Source organism: Columba livia, chromosome 4 (assembly GCF_036013475.1).
Source record: "Columba livia isolate bColLiv1 breed racing homer chromosome 4, bColLiv1.pat.W.v2, whole genome shotgun sequence".
Lineage (NCBI taxonomy): Eukaryota > Metazoa > Chordata > Aves > Columbiformes > Columbidae > Columba > Columba livia.
In genome coordinates this window covers 31,042,531-31,069,038 of record NC_088605.1, presented here as the reverse complement: position 1 = coordinate 31,069,038, position 26,508 = coordinate 31,042,531, and the positions used below count along the sequence as shown (strand labels likewise).

At 34.3% G+C, this 26,508-nt stretch overlaps 1 protein-coding gene across 1 annotated transcript in view; it reads right to left on the bottom strand.

Moving 5' to 3' along the window:
- The window catches only part of TUSC3 (tumor suppressor candidate 3), a 132,053-nt gene that overhangs the window by 69,627 nt on the left and 35,918 nt on the right, over window positions 1-26,508 (bottom strand). The window contains exons 2-5 of the mRNA XM_065061008.1: window positions 17,244-17,413; window positions 6,775-6,892; window positions 4,322-4,462; window positions 3,564-3,704 (exon numbers count right to left, since the gene is read on the bottom strand). Of these exons, the coding sequence (XP_064917080.1) occupies window positions 3,564-3,704; window positions 4,322-4,462; window positions 6,775-6,892; window positions 17,244-17,413 (570 nt within the window). The remainder of the gene's footprint in view (window positions 1-3,563; window positions 3,705-4,321; window positions 4,463-6,774; window positions 6,893-17,243; window positions 17,414-26,508) is intronic.

Below are 26,508 nucleotides of genomic sequence, written 5' to 3'. Positions count from 1 at the left end.
TTTTATCCTCATTCCCAGAAGGGCGTAAAGAAGCCACTAGTAGCCATGATACTCTTAAAGCTCTTTTGGAGCAATAACTGATGATGAATGTACTCTACAGTATATGTACTGTGGGGCGTATCACCACAGAACAGATTTCTCATAACCATTAACTGTTATGACAACAGTAAACATATGCTTTCTCTCCTCATTCAGGTGACTTATTTTGACCGATAGAGCCAATTCCTAGGCAGCTACCTTTGAATCTGAGCACAGACTTTGCCTTCCCAGATTTCACAGGTATACAGGTACACCTGAAATACACATATACAATAAAACTGCAAATCACATGCAGAAAACATGCAGTGGCAGCCTGGTAAAGAAAAGCCCCCTAGTAGCCCCATTCTAGCTAACCGAAAAAATAAACTCTCAGCACCAGTACTGTTGTCTAAAATGTAGCAATTCCTTATCTAAAAATGTTACAAATTTGCCCAGTTTATATTGTCCGACCTTTTATGCTCTCTGCTTAAGAAACAGAGTCTTGACGAGAATCTGAATTGCTTCTTGTTATCATTATAAAAGGACAGGGCTCTAAATACCTGATGACTGAAGCCTTTCCTCATCTTTATGCTAGCATGTCAGAGGGAAAAATATGTATAGATGCATAGTAGGATTTGAATTAAAGTCTAAAATAATCTAGGGGATAAATTTTGGATGTGATCTCAAAAGACATTTTTGGGGATATTATGCACTGTGACTCAGTCATCGTGATTTGCCATTCCAAAGGTCTTTTGGGTAACATTGCAAGTAAAAATGCCTAAGGCATACAAGGTACTACCAGAGTCTGCAGTGCTTCTATGGGGGGATGCATTGCACTTGCACAATCTAATGTTGAGGACAAAACGAATTCAACAGTCTTGTGTGAGTTGGCATTGGAATCACTGTATGAGACAAAAGCTCTGGTCTTGCTTCTAATAGTCTATCAAAACATTAGATGGGTCACTAAAACCTGCATTCCTAAATATTTTCCTGAAACAGTGCTGGAACTATTATCTATGAGACACAACTTTTTGCCATCAAAAGAGATGTCAAATAAAAATTCAGTCAGCATTTCTGGGATCCTCTGTTATCCTGTTAGTAAGAACAGCAGAGGCAATTTATGCTGAGAATGTTTTTCTGATTTTTAGGATCAGATCATTCAATCGGGCAGAGAGGCACTGCCCATTTCTCATTTAAATAATTATCCAACATTTCAGAACATGAAAACTCTTCAAAACAAACTAAGAAGCTCTGAAAAACAAGCAAAAGAAAACAAGAGACTTGCATGTGTGCAATGTTATAGTTTTCAGTTACTGAATTCTAGAATATCTATGAATGAATTTCAGCTGAAATGAAAAATATTACTTCCCATATGGTTAATGAATGCCAGCTACCTAGCAGTACAACACCTCCCCAAAACCAATCAAAACTCAAAACTGCAGCTTTCAGAAAAAAGCTCCCAGTTCTCCCTTCTCAGTTCTGCAACATCCATAATAAGAACAGCCAATAAGGAACAAACTAATTGCCAATACTGTCAAAAACATGGTCTTCCTGTAGTTCTATGCATCTTGTCAGGCTTTCCCTGTATTATTTGTTTATTTTTTGCCTTTTTTTTTTTTAAGTTCAGAAAGAAAAAAAAAAAAATAACATAATTCCTTAAAATTAAGTATTTATTTGTTATTTATACACTTCATAAAAGCATTTTATGAGACATGAGTATCTCTGCTTAACTGGACACCATCTTCTCCATTTTTCCTCTTAATTAGCTTTTATGAAAAAAGAAGCTTTAAATCTCACTGGTAGAAAAAAAGCACAATTTTAAGAGAATCATAACTACACAATATCTTAGACTGAATATATGAATGACTGTCTGTTTTCTTCTGTGGATCTTGACATATTCTAGTTCTTTCACAGAACTGAAGTCACCTGTACAAAAGCCTGCAATCAAGAGTCCCTGCTGATTCCACCAAGAAGACCTTATAATATTAACTTGTATGTTAAAACCAAAATGACTTCTGGTAACTCCATGATCTTTCATAAAACATTTTGCAGTATGGGGCTTTGACAACATTATAAAGGAAAAAGAACAGTAATGACTAAAAAAGTGAAGCATCAGTTCAAAGACGAGATTAATTGCTGTATATTTTCAAATATAAGACTTTTTTCTAAAATAATCTCTAAGTGCTATTCATTGTTAAAATAAACAGAATTTTACAGGAAATATATTAACAAAACTGATTTAATAAAAGCTGCAGATGGGTCCATCAGCTGAAAATGTCAAAAAAGAAGGTACCTTTTCATATTTTTTAATCCAAGCAGAAGAGAAAACCATCAATATGATGTGTCTTTGAAAAGGCAAATACGATTATAGGATGTATCAGTAACATACTTCTAGTAGAGCTAAACTACACAGAATCATAGAATAGGTCAGGTTGGAACTGACCCCAAATGACAATCTGGTCCACGCTTTCGTGAGAAAGGGAGCCCAGATAAAAATAAAATATTAATGCTGCTGCACAAGTAAATTCATATTTCAACTACAATTCTAGCCATGTACTTTCAAGAAAGGTTAACTCATATTGACACAAGTTGAGAAAAAGTCTTTAAAACAATGAAGTGAATAAATAATCATTTATATCAAAACAGAAGTAAAGCTTGGCTTATGTTGTACAAAACACATGGACAAAAAATTTAAAAGTACTGTTCTCAATTAACATATTGCTAACAAGGAACAAAGGAGCTCAATTAAGCTGTAAAATGTTGGATTGGACTTGATAACCCCAGACACTATTATAGTGTTGATAACCATGCTCCTGACTCTATTTCATTGAAAATTAAGCCTTAGATGCTGCTTCTCATATTTTGTCTCTTCTGTCAGTCACAATGATTAGTCTACTCAGTTATTCGAAAACTATGATGTAAATGAGCACACTGCAATACACTTTTAAGCAGGCTAAACCTTAATTCATTATTTATGGCCTTGAGGATTTAGTTGACTAATATTTCAAACAAACAGAATTTCCTTGGAGTTAACCCTGGAACAGTATCCTAGTCTTATTTATGTTAACAGTGGAAAGTTAAGGTCAGTACCACTGATACCAGTTTTGGAAAGAATTCCACCTTTTTCTTAATTTCTTAGTTCTTTTATATGTTTGTAAGGAAATGATAAAAGTCTTGGTTACTTTTCTTAACCTTTCATTACTCTAAAGTGATACAGCCTGACATGAATATACACACTAAACCAATCACAACATTACCGCTTTTATAAAAAAGGGCAAGTTGAATGATAGCAGTGAGCATTAGTAACACAAATTAAAAATATTTTCTCGTTAAAGTTCAAACAAAAGTCTGCAGCCACCAGAGAATTTGCTAATTTTCAGTGAATGCCTAAAAGTAACTGCTTAGGAGAATTAGCCCTCAAATGTAGGACCATTCTGAAGAATATGTTAATGCAATGTCTTGTAATTTACTGTGGAAGTAATGAAGACACATATGCTAAAACAAGAAACTAATAAAAAGCATATTAGTAAGGAAAATCTGCATACCAGAGCGGCCATGGCCCAGCCAGTTTTGTTGTAGATAAACTCTAAGTTATTTCTCCGCAGATATAACAAGCCACCGACAAGAGATACCAGAAGAGCCAGTGCAATTGTACCAGAATAGTTAGGAGGCCTGAACACTCTAATCTGGAAAAGATAAATGCAAACACAGATTGCAAATAAATGCATACATACAGATCACTTTCCATATAAACAAATAGGGAGCATCTGAAATCTGGTTTCAGAGTCAGAAAGACTAATCCCTAAAGATATACTTAAATAAGAAAAAAAAAAATCTTACTTCCTTTCATAGGCAAATAATATGAAAAAAGTTTTAAGCATAATTTTGAACTGTTCAACTCAAAAACATTATTTCTTCAACAGATTTGCACATTGTGTCTGAATAAGGAGAACCTACCTTTGGATCTATTTTGTATATAGTTTTGCAAAGCATATTTATTAACAACTAATTACCACAGTATCACTGTTTGTTTTCATCCAGAATAAGACTACATAAAATTTAACAGAACAGTAACGGAAAATCCTCTGCAAACTGCAGAAGTTACCAAAAGTACCACAACTATATATCCATTAAACTCAGGATATTCTATGATTCTATTTTTTTTTTTTTCCTTTTTTTAATGTGTTCTAGAACCTATCCTTCAGAAGAAAAAGTACTAAGGAAAGATGGAATTTGTCATCAGCCTGTCTCAGACTACAAAGATACATTTGGCTTCAACTTTTAAAATTGTCAAAAGACTTACATGAACATCTGTTCTGTCAGCTATCCATTTAGCTAGCTGCTCAGCTGCAAATCCGATTCGCTGCAGGTCAAACGTGTCAGCTCTCTTGGGTTTCCCTTTTGGAGGAAAATGCATGAAAGTCGGAGCAGAGTTCATATTCAGCTACAACACCAAAAAAATAACAGAAAAATAATTAGTAAGTCTATCCTCAAAAATATTTACCTTTTATGTATAAAACAAGTTTAAATAGCATGAAAAATATTTGCCTCCATATGTTACTCTTTTTTATACATCTTCATGTATAGCTCTCCAACAGAAGTGCTCAGAATGTTCTTTCCCACAGATTCTTTGGGATGTTTAACTTTTCAGAGTATTTTATCCACAAGCTTTTCTGAATAACTTATGCTTTAAAGTTCTCACACACTGTAAGAATTTTCTTGTAATTAAGAAATCAGAGAGCCCACATTTATCCATTCTATTAAAGTATATTAGGTTATAATTCTAGTGGAGGAAAAAAGTGTTCAAAGAGGCTGATACTATTTCTCTTACCTAGCCCTCCAAAATTAACTAGACTACTGACTAGTCCTTTTAGATAACTAGCTTATACACCTAACTCGCCCTAGAAATTACATGACTGTTAATGTATGTGTTGTTGTCACTGGAACTAGTAATATCATATCAAAAAACTCAAGGGTGATAAACAAATAGATTTACATTAGCCACTTTAAATTTTGACTTTAACTTTGCAAGATGGTACAGGAGAATATAATTTTACTACATAAAATTCCTTCATGTTCAGTCCATCTCAGAAAGAGTGCAATAAAACACCTGAAAGAAATGAAAATGAATCAGGCGAAATACTTAGAGATGACAATATGAAGATCTTTAAGTAGCAAATGCAGAGTAAACTTGTTTGTTTAATTCCTTAAAATGACTTTTATCACATAATCAAAACATTATATTTAATCAACTACAGAACTGAATTTTATCAATAGAAATTATGAGCTATTAAATTATTTTCCATCTGTGCCCCCTTTAGTGAACTGATTAGAAAATAAAAAGTATTCTGAGAAAGGCTAAGACAAATTTTGTGAAGCAATTTAATAAAATATTTTACAAGACACAGAAACAGTCAGATACAGAAGCCTTCTGAAATTGTGCAGAGTGTGGGGGCAGTTACTCTGCAACTGCTCTGTCATTTCTTTACAAATAGAGTAAAAGCTGAAACAAAAATTGGCCACATTACTTTCTGGGATTTTTTTGTTATGGCATCAGTATTACATGACTGGTTTGCACACATAAACATAAGGTCAGATTTACATTTCCCACCTTAAAATTGTAATTGCTATCACTTCTTCTTAAGCCCTTTTTTTCTCAAAGACAGTAAAAAATTACATATTTTAATCTAATTTGGTCTAAATTTTACTTGCTTTTAAATGCATACCACCTAAAATAAACTGAATCTGTGCCCTTTTACACACGGAATAAGTTGGACCTGACTATTTTAATAAGGATTGATTGGCTTAAGGCAAGATCAAAGAGCCTATTTTCTATTATTGTAACCATGTAGAATAATGTAAGATGATCTTAAAACTTGTAGGCACTAAAATGTTTAAAGCAATATCTTAAGCCATTCATAGCCATTCTTTACATAATACATTGCAAGATGCCAATTGAAAGCAAAAATATTTACTAAACAGTAATTTAAAAAATAAGTATTAAACTTTTCCCCTGAAAATGTTAAAGCATACACTTAACTAAAAGGTGGTAAAAACAGAGAACTTCAAAATCTGTCACTCTCCAATCTACATTTTTAGCTTCAATAAACAGACAAATATCAGAGAAAAGCACATCAGTATTTACTATTAATTTGCAAGGGATGTATTTTGCCTTGACTACTCAATTTAAGAGGGAGCCTTAGACTGTTCTCTAACAACTGAATTTTCACTCTTCATAACCAATATATAAAATCTAAACCAATCTCTTTTCCCTGAAGAACTTCCAGATTAATACAAATATTACTAGAGTTGAAGAATACCGTATTACCTAAAAGCAATTAAAAGGCTCTTTTAGTTAACAGCTTTTTTCCCCTAGAGATAAAGCAAATTTGGAAATGCAAATGTTAGTTGCACTGCAATTAATTCTAAAAAATGACATTAACAAAAAAGAGAAATGAAAAAAAAGATCACATACATATAATGAAAAAATGAAACAAAAAAAATGCATACATTTAATGTAATCTACAAACAAACCTTATAAAATATACTTAGAAAATACTAGAAGTGGCTAGTGCTATAACCTGTCTTCGCTGGTGTCATGAAAACTGGAGTGCCTGGTGTTTTTAACCAGGAAAAATTTGTATACAAAACACAGAGGTACACACCTGCACACAAAAAATAATTTGTCTGGTATCATTCGGCGAATCAGCATGTAGTTCTAAAAATTAGGAATGTTTTATTGTATCCAGCATTTACCTGTTGAAAAACATCTGCCCCTTCGTCATAATCCACTATTGTGAAAAACAGTTTGTTTGAAAAAGCAGATGAATAGCGCCATGAATTAGCCAGTACTTGATATTCTTCATTAGCTTGCCTGTTAAGGAAAAGAAACAAACATACATCCATGTGGCATTTACTGATTCTCTAACCAGATGCAGCAGTTAGATGAGTTACACTTGCAGTACCATTCTCAACACCCGTACCATCAATTTAAGAAAGTTTAAGCTAATTACAGAGGATTTTGCTCCAAATTTGCCTTCTCCAAAATTAGAAATCTGTTAAGTGCAACTATATCAGAGACATTCCAAGATAATAACAAAAAGTAGTTTTTTCCATATTTAAAAGTCTCAGAAAACAGAAGTGGCCTGAGTGGCAAGCATCACGCAAATCTCCTAACAGATCCATGCAAGGAGATGCTTACATGGCCCTTGAGTACCATATCACAATTTACTTGCTGAAGGCAGCTGCATATAACAAATTCTGAAACCAATAGAAAAATAACACAGAAACGTGACAGTAGTAATTTTCCCAAAATAGCAGAGCCATAGAAAGAGCTACAGAAACTGCTAAGTACTGTTGAAATGATACCAACTAAATCAACAATAGGCTTGTAAGTAGCATAACACACAATTTTCATAAAACTTGTTTTAAAAGTGCTAAAAAAGGATGATTTTGCACAACATATAGGGTTACATAATCTCTCCTGTCACCACTAGAAAATGATATTGCAGCTACTCAAATTTGTCAGAAAGCCTCCTTTTGGCTTTACTCATGGTTCTGTATTCAGGTGAGGGTTTTTTGGTTGGTTGAGCTTTGTTTGTTCATTCATTCATTCTAAAAGAAAACAAAACAAAACCAACTTTGCTCTGTCTGCACTGAGGGGAAAGGAAAAAGTCATTCCAGGAGAAGAATTCTGAGATCCTTACCATCAGAGACATTCTCTAAACACACCATCACAGAACCATAAAACCATGGGTTCTTCCACAGGACAAATCCTTATCAACGAATAATTCAGAGGAGGACAAAGACAAACTGAAAGAATCCTTGCAGTACTTTTGGCTTTACACAGGCTAGTTTGCTAATTATTTCCATATTACTAAATATTCATATCTGCTGTAGAGTTCAAACCAAGTTTCTACCACTTGGAAACTTATCTTCGCATGCGGTAAAATGCCGAAGCTGTATAAATAAAATTATTCTGCAGCTTTTCTCAAAACAGTGTTTCTACAAAACCAGTTCATATATTTGATGGTGCAGAATGCTGTTTACTTAAAAGTAGTAGATGCAAAAATCTGCCGCAAGAAAAACTCCACACTAAGCATACATAATACATACTGTATTCTGAGAGAGCAAAGAGTGGGGAGAGGTTGATAGGACCATAGATATCATAAGACCCTTCCCATTGTCTCATAACTGAGATCAGCCTTAGGCTTGAAATTCATTATATAACAGCAGAGTTGTGTTGTATCAAGGAACATATTGTGCACAAAAAATGTCCGTCATAAAAAAAGAAGCTAAAATGAAATTTTATGATGCCTTACCCCACTAAAGAAAAAGTCTTATGAAGCACAACAAAACTCAACTTTCACCTTTATTACCTGATTGAGTAAAATTTGCTACTTAACACACTTATTCAACATGCAAAGTTGCAATTATAAAAAAGAAAATGTAATTTAGGCATTAGATTGGTTATTTCTAGAAACAGATGCTAACATTAAGCAGACTAAGATATTCACTGTCATCCTGAAGAGGGCAGTCAGACAACATCAAAGGAATGCTGTAAAATCTTTAGTATCTGTAGGACACTGTTCTGTTAAACTTGCTATATTAAAGTTGGACCATTTTTATTATAAGAACAAGATAAAAATCACTTTATCTTGATTCCATCATTCTTCTTAGTCTACCTTTTACTCGTGATGAAATAGTATTTCTGGGAAATTCAGATACTCCAGTCATGCCTCTACTATTTGAGAGCACACTCTTGTTCCTGTTGACCTCCTTGTATTTTGGAATTCTGAACTATTTTGAAAGAATATAATAGGCAGAAAGTATACTTCAGAAAGTATAATTTTGCAAAAGGTGGTCTTAGATTTTTCTGTAACAGATTCAAAGCACAATTTCATCCTCAGATGGAAGACAGCAAAGCATTTTGTAATACACTCTCATAGCAGCTCTTGAAGAGAAAGGAGAGTGAAACAAGGAGGGGCAGGATTCCTACACACAGAACTGAAGAACATGCTACAGTCCACTATATAATTTCCAATTAATACAATGCTGATGCAATCACATTAATACCTTTCTGTAGTGTTGGCTATTCCTTTTCAGATACAATAATAGTAAAAAGCATAAGCACTTGGCTGAAAAAAAATTCAACCTCCAATTAATATCAGGCAATATAAACTCTGTCACTTCCTATCCACCTCCCTCTATCATTACAGAATCACAGAATCGACTGGGTTGGAAAGACCCTTGGTCCAACTCTAATTCGTTTACTAGATCATGGCACTATTAGTTAATATCAATTCTATCCATTTGTTTCTATGAAGTAATGTTAATTATAGGACACTATTATAATAATTACATGAACTACTACAAAGACATAGGGCAGAACTACACTTGGTATGAACTCACCAGGATAATAACATGTTAGCACTGCTCTTGTTTTTTTAACAGGATTTTTTGATAGGTAAGATTTAGCTGTAAGTACTGTTTCAGTCACCTTTTATGAATTTCATCATAACAGCAACGCAGGAACTAGCACAACAGTAATATTAACCAGCTACTAGAAAACAGTGGCCAGACCAAAACGGAATACTACTATTAGATTTACCTGGAAAATTCAACATACAGAAAAGCTGCTAAGCAAATTCTCTACAAAAATTTCTTACATTACACAAGTGGTGCTCAAGAAATATTAAAAGTTTTGTTTAAAAACATTAATTATGTGGACGTCTGTGGCAGATAATCAGATTTGTATAGCTTGAACTACATTAAATTAATTTATTCTGTTAGTCCAACATTTTAGTAAGGAAAACACAAACAGAATACGAGGAAACCAATAAAAGAGACTGTGGAATTCTTTGCCAAAGAAAGCAGTAAAGCATTATTTTTTGGCAGTATTATGGACTGTACAAAACACAAATGTACAATTGGCAAAGAATGTACTACCAGGTCACCTACCCATTCTTCTCCATCTGTTTAAAGTAAACTGTGATCAATGCTACAATTTACCTCTAAAACAACTTTTGTTTTTTGTTCAGAATGGTTTTCCCAAAACAAAGAGAGGAAGGGATTAGGTTCATACGTTAACTTCTTCTCAGTATCAAGAAGATAATAAATTCAGAATGCTTATTTGTTTTCATTTTTGTTTTGGGGGGCTTATAATGTCACAACAAAAAAGCACTGAAGAATCTATAAAATAGTGTCCAAAAATTCTCCACACACAACAAAATGAAGATAGTATAGATACTAGTTGAAAGCTACACTTTCTATGCAATCTAGATATCCGTACCAAGAGAAAGCAAGCTGAAATCCATGCTATTCTACTTGCAGCATCCCATGAAATTTTCAGTATTTTACAGATGAAAAGTAGCTATGAGATCTTATATTGTAGAAGTTGCAAAGTAAAACCAACAACAACAACCACCACCAAACAAAACAAAACACAAAAGAAAATAAGAAAATTAAAATTGTGACCACATGAAGAATAAAGAGTATCTTATGAGTCAAGTATAAAATTACTGTCCTATTAAACAGGACTTGGAGAAGGGCAATGAAAACAGTAAAGGGTCTAGAAAACAAGTCCTGTGAGGAGTGGTTGAGGGAGCTGGGGCTGTTCAGCCTTGAGAACAGCCCCAGCCTTGAGGCTGAGGGGAGACCTTATTGCTGTCTACAACTACCCGAAAGGAGGTTGTAACACGGAGGGTGTCGGTCTCTTCTCCAATGTAAAAAGCAATAGGATGAGAGGAAATGGCCCCAGGTTGTGCCAGGGGACGTTCAGAATGGATATTAGGAAAAACTTATTTACCAAAAGGGTTGTCAGGCAAGGGAACAGGCTGCCCAGGGAAAGAGTTGAGTCAACATCCCTGGAGGTGTTTATAAGACAAGTAGATGAGGTGCTTAGGGACATGGTTTAGAGGTGGACTTGGCAGTGTTAGGTTAACAGTTGAACTCAATGATCTTTTCTAACAAAAACGATTCTATGATTCTATCAAGATCCTGAAGTGCATTGAAAAAACAATTTCAGAACTTTCAACTGCTCCTTCCACATCTCCTGTTCCTTCTTTGAATAAAAGTTCTTAGTGCAGTTAAGAAACATGTCAATGCCTTTCTCACTACCCGCTCTTGATCAACCAACAAAAAAATGAAAGGCAGAGGATCTCATTTCTTCTGATGACTCCTCCTTGATTGTCAAAATTCTTTCTGCTGTTGACCTAACTCTTCAGTCAGCTACTTGAAAACAATTTTCTGAGATACCTTCTTGAACAGGGAAAACAACAGAATTCCTGTATTTTCTAGATTAAAAACCTCTCAGAGGTCTCATTGATAGGGTAGATGTTAATAAAATTATGTGGAATCTCTTGTCATATATTTTATCATTTACTTGTACACATTGTGAGTCAACAGCAGAAGGCAGTTACAATCAGAGCCCTTTATGAAACACACACAAACTATATATTGAATTATACCCTACCTTTTATATAATCCTATAAGAAAAACATAAGGAATAGCTTAATCAGTTGACATGGAGCTCATTCTGCAGCAGGTTTTCTGCAGTAACTTGTTCCAATAGATGCCATTAATAATTTGACAATTCAGCCTTGTCCCACAAATGCAACAGAAGTCTTTAGAAAACATGTACCACATCTGCAATCTCCCTCACATGCTACATATATATTTTATGTATATACTTTATATGTGTATTTACACACATGTATTTATAGACACAGACACTACTTCAGCTAATGGAAGTAATCAGTGCTGATACTTTGAAAAATACAATAGTCTAGTCAATGTGGGGGGCGAAGAGAATTACTGGCTACGCAAACTCCTGTCCATTATCAACCACTACTAGCTGCTTCTTCATAAATACTGTCTGTACAAAATTGTGTTCTCCAAGAATCTGGAACCAGGCCTGTTACTTCCACAGTAAAATACTATTAATCATCATGCAGGATTGAAACAACACAAATTTCAATTTAGTGCAGTTTACAAGTTTGTCTCCTCAAGTGATCATCTGCATTACTATAGTCTTCCTCTGTTGCATTTCTCCATTTTCCTCCTGATCATTTATGATGCTAATTATAGGATTCAATCTTGATTTGCAATGATTCAAACAGGTTCAGTTATATCTTTAAAAGAAATATTGGGGAATTCAGAGACATAAACAAGCATAGTAGAAAGCATGTAAAACAAAATCCATTTGTTTCAGGTAGCTTGAAGTTCACAGAGAGATGTACATGCCTAATTTTCATGTTTTAACCTTTATCACATAACAAACTCATGGCAAAAGTCAAGCTATAGACCTTATCCACTGAAACTCAGTATCTTTAGTCCTTGACACTGCTCTGATCTTTTCACTGTTTGGCAAAAAAACAGGACATCTCTGATATGCACCCATATGCAAAGCAGAGATGGTTGCTTCTGTCAGTGAGACGAAAGAAGTAGAGCTTAGAAAGTCAAACAAAAGACCTCATCTAATTTGCTTATGGAGTGATTAAATGTTACAGCAACAAACAAAAAGAATGAGTTAATAATAGTTATGAAAGATGCAGAGGAACAGTCAGCACAGTGATGGTTTCAGCAGGCTAGACCCAAAGCCCATGTGTAGCTGAAAATCAAAGCACTAATAATCGAGTGGAGAGGGAGGACACTCATTGAAGTCTTGTTCATAAAATGATGCTGATCCCTTTGGGAAAATGTAGTTATAATAAAATGGGGGAACAGATTGCAAGAGGCAAGAAGATGAAGAGCAGAGAAGCCGGAAGAGAATTTTCACAGAAAAATGCATTCAAGTCAGGCTAGTATTTATCATTTGCCTGGATACAATACAAAGTACAGGCTGGGAGACAGTCTTCATCTCTGTGAAGATGCTGTTGTTAGAGTGACTATTATTTTGTTCTCCTTCTTATATACATAAGTAATTTTTTTTCAGAAGTGCAACTGAACGATGTGGGTAACAGAGAGCAACTATCTAGTTGAGTGAAAACCTAAGCACAAAGGAAAAAGGGAAGCTGGTCTTATATCCTGAGGAATCACTGTTAAGACTTAGATTATTTCTGACTGTTCATCCAAACCAAAACAATCCAAACTCATTCATCATCACAGTTCATAAGAGACTCTTTAGTATCTCCTTCCATTGTGCTTTTGCAGAGTATATACACCAAGAATAGTAATAACACGTCAAGTCAATTAAGACTAACCATGTTTAATTTCCTGGGAACAAAACTGTTTGATCAAGCACATTTCTAAACAAGCATGGAAAAAAACCCACACATCTCCAACTGTTAGAAATACATCCCACTACCACCAATGACTTCACATTTGAGAGCACATAAGACATCTAATCTGTTGTTTAATTTGTCTCTCAATACCAGATACTTTATATTGAGCCTAAACAAATGTGTCAACAGGAACACTGATATTTATGCTACCACTCACACAGTTGTGAAGACATCAGATGGCTTTCAACAGTTCTTTGGACCAGAAAATTGAAACTTGCTTGTCCACAAAGCTAGATGAAAATGTTGTGCTCCAAAATTCACTTTACGATAAAGACAGAATTTCCTTGAAAAACACTCCAGAGGCATGACTAGAAGCACTACTAATGCATACACAGAGCTGCTGGTTTACAGAAGCCTTCATGTGTTAGGTTGGATTGATTGAGATAGCCTACAGATATATTTTCTAGTCGACGGTTTGCGAAAATATTTCATTAAGATGAATACTGTCTCAAAGATGACAAACTAGTAGTTGTCTTTTAGAACCATCTATAAATCAACTGAATTTGTCTTGGGCAGAGTAATCAGTAATTCAGACATATGAGTTCTAATTTTTAAAAGTGTATATTGAAAAGGGATAATACCAAAAATTAGAAGCAAATCAAGCAAAATTAAGTGAAGGAAAAGCATTAAATACCACAATATGATGTATATCAGGAAGAAACAAGTCTAGCACTGGATGAACAGGCAAGTTTCAAAAAACTGGCAAATAGAGCAGTCAAAAAAAAATTCTAATTGATCTTTCTCAAGATGATAATCTTAAGATTATCTATTAATCTCCTGCAATGGTAAAGAAACCATACTCATCCCACTGGAAAAAAAGATCTTACGTTGAGTAACTTTTACTAGAAAATGGACTACTATAAAATACTATGCTTTGATTTTACTGAAAAAAAAAAAAAAAAAAAGGATCAAATCCTTTCACTGAAAAGTTTTATCCAAATATCTGGAGTCTCAGAGACTTCTTTGTATGTGGCATTTTAAGAGCAAGTGATATTTAAGTGATTGATGTTACAATGTCCTTGCTGTGCACAGAAAAGCCTTGGATTCCCTGAGACAAATTTGGTCAGCTTTCTATATATATATATGTAATAGGTAAGACTTTTAAAAAATGTTTAAGTATCATGCCTTCAAGTGTTTTAAGACTTGGCTAAGATCACCTCAACCAAATTTTATCCAAAATTCGGAGCTTCTCCAGCACTAAAAAGGATGGTGGTGTGGGGAGAAATCCTTTCTTCATACCTTCTAGACAACATTCAAACTATAATACTTTGCACAAATGGAGAGGCACGATAGTCCTTAGTCTGATCGAGAACTTGGACCACCACACTGACTTTGCATTTGCTTTGAAGAGTGCCAAAGACGTCACTAGCTTCCCAAATGCAATCTTTGGTGGCACAATCATTCAAAACACCTATCAGAAAACTCATACTGATTGTACTGTAAGCAGGGGCTCATTTTAACAAAAAACATTATAAATATAACCAAATACAATATTAGCTATACAAAGAATCAAATTTATTTTAACAATATAGGATGCACATGGTCTTTCTGGCCTTAAATGTCCAAATCTGCAACGGTCTGCTCTAATGATGATCAGCCTTCACCGCTCTTCTCCAGAAGAGGACCACATTTCATACCATTGCTCCCCATCCTGTTAACTTTTTGCATAATGCTGTGTTTTTTATGCTTAGCATTTCATGTAGCTCTATGCAACAGCAGCATACAAACATCTTATTTTCCCTTTTGAAAATACTGCACCCCTGTTCTTTATAAACTGGACATTTAAAAGAGACAAAACACTGAAATGTCAAATCTAACCATCAAAGGGAAAAAAGAACACCCTTTTTTTTTTTTTTTTTTTCAATAATCCTGTGCTGCATAAACTAACCAGGCTCAATTTATAGGGGGAAAAAAAATAACAACTCTTGTGACAAAGTTACTCAATGTAAAGATTTTAGTCTAGGTGCTTTTTCATTTTTGAAATATGACATTGATTTTTTTTGTATGTAATTGTTCTGAAAATATTTTGATGAGGAACAGTTAACTTAAACCTTGGACAAAAGCATCCCCACAGAACATTACAGATTAAGTTAAAAAATCTATTTTCCTTTAGGCAAAGTGTCTAGTAAATAGCTAACAATAAAGTAATGCATGCATTTGAGTTCTGTATATCCTTTCAGTGCTCCTGTCCATTAATTAGTCATTGATTTGAAAACATCAATTTTCCTGATAATGGTTTTATGTGCACTACGATCAACCTCATTAAATTCCTTTTATTTGACATGAAAAAGTGGATCACAACTTCACATTTATTTAAACAAAAGCAACTGAAAGCAGTATGTTGATTTTTTTTCCTTCATTTTATGTTCAAAGATTTTCAGTTTCTTCTGTACATAAATGGCTAGCCTGGTATATTACAGAACGAAGTTTATAAGCTCTTTTCAGCACAGTAAACAATATACAGTTGTAAACAAAATTGACTTCCTTAAACAATACACAGTCGTAAGCAAAATTAACTTCCTTAATAACAGTAATATTTATGTTGTTTTCAGATGCCCTACAAAAGAGATATACATAACACAGGGAAAAAAATTGCTATGGCCATTATAATGATGAATACACTGACCCTTATAAAGCTGAACTTAGTGCATCTCTTGTAGCTTTATCTACTGAGTAGGAAAATAAGGAGGGATTTAAACCATAAGGTAAACTTTCAACTCCTATTTCATCTCGTAAAGTTGAACTCCGGCCACACAAATAAAAAAATAACAGCAATCAAGTGCTGGAAGTTTTAAAGAAAAATCTCCTTTGACTTAAGAATGTTGGAAAGCTTCTGTACCTACTCCTTCACCTTCACAGTTCAGATGTGGAGGGTGAAGTCACAGGAATGCAATTTATATACTGTCCCTCAAAACTGGCCAACTGACTTCAATGACAATCTATAATTAAAAAAATCTAATAAAACCCACATGACTACAGGTACAGACGTTAAAGTTTCTGATGTAAATATCACATATTTCAACACCTAAGTGATCTAACAAGATGGTGCATTTACCAACTTTGTGTATTGTTTAAAGTGCTTCTATTTAAAACCAAGAAATAATACTTCTTCATATGTAAATTATGTATTTCATAGTTCTATGGAGTATTTTGCTGCTTATTTAAATACTGTTTAGAACTCCCTGCACAATAATCCCGTCTATTACTAAACAATAATTTCTAATGCATATTTTGTCTGAATAAGGTTTTATTAGCTCAGCTTCTGATTTAGTAAGGTAATTAAGTGCATGACTACCTTTCAGTCTCTTGGCCCTATTTCCATGCCTATCATTAGTCATTTTTGGATTAACTTACTGAACTAAGAACATGCAGAGAAAGATCTTGAACTTGGAAGAATACCAGAGCCACTCTTACACATATTCTAAAAGAAGTCACCAGAACATATCAATGTGCAGTGTCAGACAGTATTCCACAATAAGCACGTCCTTGTGGAAAAAGGTGCTTGCATGTAAGAACTCTCCAAAGCTGTGAAGTTACAGGATATCTCCCATCTTCATCAGAGCCTTGGACATCTCTTATTTGAAGAAATCAGTGAAATGTCATATTACTAAATGGCAGTGAATCACTTCTGTCATGAGGCATCTTTGAAAAGATCATGGTCAACTGACAATAAAATAAAGCAGATTTCTTAAAAGTCTTCCTTAGTTGTGTACTTTTTATTCAACTGTGATTTAATAAAGCCCAAAACTAGGAAGGCTTCTAAAATTTGGCATATAGACTAAACGGCAGTTGAAAAGATGCTGTAACAAACAAATGAGCCTGCTAAATAGTAAGCATCTATCCCCTGTAAAGAACAATCCTCAGTGTACTGCACATTGATTAAAGTGTTCACTTGAAAACTGCGGTGAGGAAGATGAAAAAGATCACTAAGGTATAAATTACCTGCAAACAGAGCACTGCCGCTGCGGCTGGAGAGCAGTGAACATCACTATCACAGAGTAGTTACGAGGTGGAGCCTTCACAAATCTTCGGAATTTGTCTCCGTTCATACGGATGACTGAACGCCTTGAGCTCCACTCCATCAGCTGCTCCACCTTTTCAGCCAAGAGATTCTATAATTGAAGACAAGGATAAGAAATGTTTAAGCTTAAACTTCAAGCGCTCTGTACCCATATTCTGTCTTCGCACTCTCAGAGCTCCTAGGAACTTCAGCAGGAGGCTGGGAGGACGTCTACATAGCCTATAGCACAATTTTGTGTTGTATGTAGACAAGCAGATTCTAGGTATTTAAAAATTTAACTTGATGTGGTCTTAAACAAAAAATATATATAAAATGAAATAAAACAGGTTGCTATCAAAGGCAAAGGAGTAGAGTAAGGCTGTCTAAAAGAGTAAGGCTGTCTAAATACAAGATACCAGCACAGCAACTTTTAACTTTCATTAAAAATTAGAAGCTTTGGAAAATGTTGCATTATGTTATATTTATTGTGATTTAGACAAAATCACAGCAGGATATTGTCATTCACTCAAATATTTAGATGAAAGAAAAATGTAGCTACAAAGACAAAGAAATGGTTATTACGTTCAGAATTTCCATACAAATATGTATTGTATAGAACTTATATTAATTTAAATTCAATATTTTCCTACAGACAAGGGTGCACTGTCTTATAAACCCATCTAGGCACATTCTATTGTGAAATCAACATTTTAGTTGCTTTTAAGATTGAGATATTTTTGCTGAAATCTAAGTGTAGAAGAAAAAAAATGCTTCTGTGTAGGTTTTCTTTTGCATGAAAGTATTGCATCACATGAATAAATTAAAAACAGGCTATGAGACATATTAGAAAGTGGCCCTCATGTTAAACACATTCATCTAACTATTCCTATGAAAATATATTTAGATTTTTTTTTTTTTATCAATTAAGCCTAACATCAAACATGCTTAGGAGAGACTTTTTAGTCTCCTAAATTACCTAATTTCAGTGAGGTTGCAGTGACTGTGCTCTAGGTGAGTTGCTACACCTACAGGATCAATGCAACAATCCATCTTATTTTAAGCCTTCAGCTCCCTGCTCAAGGACACCATGGAAGCTGCCTATTTCTAACATGAGCTAAAACAGTGGAGAAAACTGGAATATTATGACTTGCACAGAAGCTGAATGCTGAGGGAAGGAGGGAAGGACAGACAGAAACAAAGAGAGCGAAAAAGGGGCACAAAAGAGAAATTAAGTTCAGAAAACTGGAAGGTGCGAACCTCCAATAAATATACATGAGTTTGTGAAATGGTCTACAAACTGACAAGGATCTGCAGTGGAAGGGAAGAAAGAAACAGCTTTACAAAACATACTGAAATGGAGACACTCTGGAATAGAGAATGTGAAGACAGACAAGATAAGGATAGAACTCAAATACTGTGCAGGAATAACTGAGCAAGGAGACAAGGTGGCTTTTCTAGGACTTCTAAAAGAAAAAAAAAAGAAAGAATGAAATAGAAAAATTAGCTCATTTAGTAACATTTTGACAAATCAGTAAGGCTATAAGTAAGAGCAGAGATAGATACATGAGGGAAAGGAAGGAGTGAACTACAAGGATAAAGGAAAATGACATTTTGCCTCTTCAGTCTTCCATCTTAAAAATTAGCAGAAGATTGCCCTTGGAGTTCCTTATAAGGCATAGCTGGTCATCAGAACTTTTGATTCCAAAGAAGTTTTGATCCACGTATATCATGAACAGTTTTGAGATAGCCACATATATTTGACCCTATAAAGCATTTTAAAAAAAATATTTTAGGTTTTCATTCCTGTTCTCAGAATCTAGCTAGTATTTGTCACCACAAATGTGAAGGAGAGATTACATCTCTATCTACCATGAGAATACCAATGAATCAGTTAATGCTACAATTTTTCTTTCCCTAAAACACATGGGTTTTGGTAGTTTTGCTTCAAAACTATTACGTACGTTCTTCTCCTTAAAAAGAACCAAAAAGCCGATTACACAAAAATGAAGCCTACTCATTTGTAAGATTTCCTTGGATTAACAGTGCCTGGATTAAATCTTTCTGTTCATTTAAAAATGCATCAGGCACTCCAGTTGGCAATATGCAATCAAACATATGGAGCTAAAAAGGATGTTTATTTGTATTTGCAAAAGCTTTAATAACTGAAGCAAAAAGACAAACCGAAGGAACTACTAAAAAGACACAACTTTTAAATTAATACAAGAAGGGCATATTATATCCTACCTGGTACAGAAAAAAAAAAAAAAAAGACAAAAAAGACAGACTTTTCAGAATAGGCCTTATTGAGAGAAAAGAAATAGAAATCCATGAAGTATTATTAAGAGCATTAAAGACAAACCATGATCTTGACAGAATAAACAGGAGAGAGAGGAAAACAAACAAACAAACAACAAAAAACCCACAGCCCTATTACTGCTATACAATTTGTTTCTACAAAAGAATCAGTGATATCAAAAGAGTCTCACTCAGAGATGTCCCATACAAAGTCTCACTTGGAAGCCCGTTGCCAATAAACAATTGCCCCGTTTCCTTCATATTCAGCCATGTATAACGTCACCTTCACACAGCTCTTGTGCAATACTGTGAGGTTCATTATAATGGGAAGGTCTGATATTGTTTTATTACTTACGGAATATTTGCACAATATATGCCACTGAGGAAGTTATCAATCTTTTCCTCATCTCATTCAAAAACGTAGTCCAAGAAACGAATCTAGTGTTAAATGAGTTTCCATTTTAGCTGTGCATTTTACTTTAAAGTTTAGTACCTGTGTTAGGGAAATTTCAACATATCAACTGTCTACTTTAACTTTGGATGAAAAAGGAATTCACTTTTCAGACACTACACTCAGAAAATTGATCAGTCTGTTAAAAGGGGGGAAAAAAAAACAAACATTAGCTGACTGGCCTTACGGATTTCATAATTCAGAACATAATTTCAATATTTTTAAAATAAAAATTTGTAAAAGTGTATAAAAACAAACAGAGATTGTTGAATAAAAGTACAAGTATGGGCTCTACCTCAGTCATAAATTATCTTGTGTGAAAGAACAGTGTTTAAAAATAAAAAATGAAAAAAACAACAACAAACAAACAAACAAAAACCACACACACACAAAAAAACCCAGAAATAATTTAGAAACAAAAGGCAGAATTTTCCCTATTACCTTAGTGGAATAATGATAAAAATAAAGATCTAAAATAAAGACCTATTAATACCCAGAAAAGCACTGTTAGAAAAGACAATGATCTATCCCTAAATATTCTTGCCATGACAGTACTGAAACTGAGCATGTCCTCCAGTATTTTCCTTTTACCAGTTACCACCCAACTATACAAACCATACATAAGGCTGTCATCAAGGTAAATCTCCATTAGGATTCTAGACATTTGCAAAAATTTTATTAAGCTAGCTTGTTCCAACCCCTGGGGAAACATTTTCCAGAGAAAATCTGGAAAAAAGATTACTAAATCAGACCCAATAGGCAAAACACACCTCCTGATGACTGAGAGACACGAACAACTGCTGCTCATGTCCAGAAAATAAGACTCACTATCTCATTTGTGGTCTAGGATGCTCATCTTCTGCTCCTTTCCACTGTCTACACAGGTAAAGATCCTACATTTGTTTAAACCCAATTATTTAGATAATTCCTTTGAGCATTTACTAGCTTTATGTCAGTGACTTAAAACAACTGCTTTAGCTGAAACACACAAAAAAACGAAACCAAACCAAACAAAAAACACACAAGTATAAACCTGAGAAGGGAAATTCTTCCTTTAGAAAGAAAATTGCGGTTTTGTTGGTGCAAATAACTACAGAAAGGTCAACAGATAACAGTCTACTTATGAAAGTATAGAGAACATTTAAATCAATCAGTGAATAGGCAGCTATGTATAATTTATTTATTTTCATTAGCTGATGGCCCAAGCAGAATAAAAGAGTGTCTGATCCATGTGTGGAAACAACATAAATGCTAATATCTGTAAACCAAATAGAACTATAATATTACTTGCTGTTCCTACGCTATTTTGTAACAGGTGTAAACATATGGCACAATAGCATTTTTTCAAAACTAAACAGCTCTTAAAAATGTAACTGAGAAAATCCAGAATCCAGGAATTTTCTCATGCAACAAGGAAAGCAGTTCTTGATTTAGGACAGTGAATTCTCCATAAAGAAATCACCTATGAAAATTATTTTTGTTACTGAAAAAGGGGCGAAGTCACTGGTAGTTTAGCCTCAATCCCATTAAGCAGATAAGCAAATCCCCACTGAAATAAACTGCTTGGGTCAGCAATTCTAAATAATTCTGCTTTTGTCCCTATGGGCAGCAATTTTTTTTTTTTCATTTGCAGTTGTCCATATCACTGAAACAAGAATAAAGCAAAAGAACAAAATTAGAGGTCATTTATTATAGATCTCAGTTTCAGTGATATGAAGAAAAAAACTATGGCACCTGTCAGAAATGTAGGCAAACTGTGACAAGTTACAAAACAGAAGAAGGTGGCAGGCCCCACTTCTGGCATTTGCACCTGGAGCAATTCCCTATTAGGGATTGCTTCCCAGTGATCCCCTGTATCTCCTCTCCGCTTCTTAACCCAACAGAGCTTGGCATCTACACGCCTTCCCTTTCGTACGTACTCTGTTGACTAGCAGATTAGCTACTCAAAACACAGCTTTATTTATTCAGTCTCCCAAGACACACAGCCTAAAAGACAAAGCATAAACAACAATAACAACCACCCTGTATACACATCTTTTGCCTCACTTGACTGTTAATCTTCCCTGGCCAGATTTTCTAAATTTATTTTGGTCCAAATAAAACCATGTCTCTTGTGGGGGTGCCGGGGGGGATGCGTAGGAAGAAAAAAACCCACCAAACTAAATATAACACAAAAATTGTCACAAATTTTCCTAAATACTGCTAGCCCTGTCTGTCCAACAGATGCCACTGACATTTTCAAGACAAACCTCTTATTTTTAAAACAAACAAAAATATTTAAGATTTAAATACTTGTTGATTTAGATTTCTTGATCTGGGAAACACACATCATAGCAAAATAGCTGGAGTATGGCAAAGGGAGGCTTCTTCCTGTTTCTCACGGAAGTTTTATCAGATTGTCTTTATCACATAAAAATATTTCCAATGGGTTTATGTTACTGAAAATGTATTTTGAATTAAGCTTCTTCTTTAGAACTCCTTTCATTTACTTGTCTTCAGTCAGAAAAACATCCACAGGCAATTTAAGGCATAAAGGACCATTATGTACAGCAAGGAACAAAGTCCCAATGATACTACACAATGTGTCAATGTCCAAACAAGTTTCCTTTCATGTGAAGTACAATCGCTCTACCAATTTGCTTCTTTCAGGTTTCAGCACTTTCTGATGCAAGAAGGTGCCTCCTGAATACTATCAGACATGTGAACATGGAAGACTTCAACTCCAGAGAGGCAGAGTCAAGATGTGTAAGATGAGATACCAGTACTAGGAAAAATGCTCAAAAAAATTAGGCAGACAATCTACTGTTGACGACTAGTAAGGCTGAGGCATCAGTTATTACTAAGCCAAAATTCTAATTCAGACCACTAGCTCAAATTTCACAGTTTCTGTAGTGAAAGAAATAAAGTGAGGAGATTCTAATTAATTAATTGATACTACATTTGCTACTGGAGATAAATGAACTACAGATTTTTTTTGAGTATTCCTTAAGTGATAACGTCACAAATAAACAATTTAGGTGGCTTGACTTACATGTTTCCTTTATGTGTACCTTACTAAAACCAGCTAATGATAATTGAATGTCCACCCTTGATGAAGACTCCGCTTTGTTCACTTAGGTGCACCAAATCCCCAAGAAATGTTAGCTTTGTAGGTAATTACTTCAGGACAACACTTACTGTAAAAACAAACAAACAAACAAAAGGGTTGTACTGATAAGGCATTAAAAGAATCTCACAAGTCCCTCAGTCTGATGTAGGTAGCTAAAATTACCATTTGTCTTCTTTCTTGGTCTTTCTTTACACTAAGAAAAATAGCATAGAGAAACTAACCATACTAATAAATGTATCTCAGTGGTATGTTGTAAGAACAGTTAACTCCTCTAAAAATGTATCTGATAAACATTCACAGATATGTAATTACTGACTCCATTACATTAGTAGCAGAAAGACAATGGAATTAACATTCAAAGTGTTGTTACAGCCTATTTAAATTTACAGTCATTCATTCATTCATTCTTCTGTTATCGCTTGTTCACCTGATGCCTGCATATAAATGTAATTTACACTACCAATACATCAGTATCCTTGATCAAAAATAGTTTTATCATTTGTAAGGCTTTACAAACAACACTTCCATATACTCAGGTAATTGTATGTGTTTGTATAATTTCCTACACACTAAAACGGGAGAAGATAGATGACTACTTTCCAGGCCAAACCTTCTAAACAAAACCTCACACGGCTCATGGACTTGAAGGTGCTAAAGAAGAGTAATTTCTTCGATCTGTCTAAACCTTCACTCTCCTCTCCAACACCTCCTAGGTTATTGTGGAAACTGGTAAAAAATTAAAACATATTTCACTTTTATCAAAATTGAATCCTCTTCAAAGTAAGACAGGCAGCATCAGTAGCTTTATCCAAAACATTTATTCCTGAGTTGGAACTTGTCTCTGATGAGGAAGAGAAACCACATATCATGTCAAATTTACAAACTTCGTCAAATGTAATTTCTCAATTTACAACACCAGAAACTCTAGGTCTAATGGAGAACTTCAGGATTAAGTACCTGGATATTCCAGGGAGCAACATACTTTTCTGCAGCAGAAATTAGCAACATTTACATCAAATTCTGGAGACATAAGAAGCACAGTGCAATCTGTTCTATAAGTTATAAGGTCATAAGCTAATTCTTCTGTTGAGAATGGCTGTAACAGTACTGCAAATGTTTCCTCCTCTGCAGCATTCCATCACCTTTCAAAGGTTGTTTTTTATTACTTAAAACATAAATAAAAATAAAAATAAAAAAATAAATAACTATATAAAAGAGCATGAGTTAATGCAAATATTACTAACCACTAATATACATAGCAATTTATCAGGATACTTTTTTCCCCTTTCAGATTGTTTATTTATACACAAAAGTCCATTGCCTGACCATAACCGAGAAGCCATGTAAGCTGGCACAGTATGACTGACTTGATATTATGCTCCATTGACTTGAAGCCATTTAGCTGTGACTGAGGATTTGCTCCTTGGAATCAGACACTGATTTTCATCTTTATGCAAAATAGCCTATATTTTGTGGTATTAAGCCTAAACATGACCTTTTCAGGCTGAGTAGATAAATGAACAGAGAACTAAAAGTACAGGAGGGTTTTATTTTGGCCCAGAATTTGCTCTATTCACAAATTAAGGAAAAGCTGGTTGATTTCCTGTTACACAGAGCTGTCATTTTCTGATCATTATACAAGAAAGCAATAACAGTATTTTTTCCACTGCAGAAAAAACAAGATAAAAAGTAACCTGCATAATGGTTATACATGGATGTATTTTGTCCAGTTGATTTTAAAAAGATCCTTAATTTCCATGCAGTACAATGCTAAATTGACAATTTCTTTCAAAATATAGGAAATTCATCCTTCTTTGTAAGTAATAGTTTTCAAAATTTTCACGATTTGTCACAAGATTTTATTTTTCAATGAATGTAAGTATTCATAAACTTCACCTAATTTAAATAAAGTCTGTCAACTCAACAGCATGAATTACAGAGTAGGACTGCAAACAAGCATACAGTTTACTTCAGGAAAGAGAATCCCTACTATATTGAATTAAATACACACAACTTAAACCATTCAAGAGTTTATAGAAATAAGCCTACATAAGATGCCTTACACAGCTACAGGCTTTTTCCCCTCCTGTTTTGTTTTGGTTTTGTTTTGTGAGTTTTATTTAGTTTTGGGGTTTTGTTTGGTGTTTGTTTTTTTTTTTTTTTGGGGGGGGGGGGAGTGCTTTGGTTTGGTTTGTTTGTTTGTTTTTACAATCATGGAAGTAATTAAAAACATAATGAGAAATATCAAAAGGATGAATTATGAATTAGAGAAAAGATACTACAACAAAATCATCAGCTAAACCTGAAAGTACATGTTACTTAGGTCACCTTTACACTGAAAGGATATTAGTCTCAGGAGAGCATAATATAGGACAACTAGGATGATTCCAAGAGTCCTTGTTATATAGAAAGGCTAAAAAAAAAATCCATTTATTCTCAGCGGAAAACACTTCAGGGTGACCTAGCGAAACAACTGCAAAAGTTCTTGATTAAAAGATTGGAAAAAGTACTTAGCAAAATATTAAAATGATGTAAAAACAAGTTAGAAACTAACAGATTTCTGCACAGATAATTCAATAATAACATCAACCTCATAACTGTAAATGACTATATTTTGTCAGTATCCAGAATCCTCCTGGAAACTGGATACAACCATGCCTTTTAGAGTGCTAAGCTTAAGATTTTTAAGCAGATACTTCAAGTTAATTCTATGCACAATTATTATTTCACAAATAAAAACTCTTTCTAAGTCCAGGAACACATCTCACACCTGCAGATTATCAAAGCACGTGAGACACTAACATACTCATTCTGTCTGCCATTTTCAAGTATTTGTGAGTTTTAGGTAAGACTAAACTTAGCTAAGCCAGCCTTTTAAACTAATTGCTATTAGCATTGCCTTTCTGAGTTTCATAAATTCTTCCACACATCCTTCAAGAATTTTTTATTAAGTTCAGCTTGCTATAATACTCATCTCACAACGTTCAGCAGCCTGGCTGAGTTTACCACGGAGAATTATGAATTAACTACTGAAAGCCATCCAAGAACTACTACATGCTTTGTGTATCTCTCCTCTGCTACAAAGAATATCGACTTCTCAGCCACATCATTAATATTGTGCTTATTGTTAAAAATCAAGTAATTTCTGATCCCATTCTTTTCCATTCACTTCTTTAGTATTTGCTGTAATCAATAGGCAGCCTTATTTAAACTATATAGATAATTTGAAGAACCAGAATTTCTCTACTAAAACCAAACTTAATTGTACATAAAGACACAAGCCATTTCTCCTTTTTCCCAAAAAAATGTCATTTTTCTATTGTTTTGTAAGATTAGAGGACAAAATGTCCTG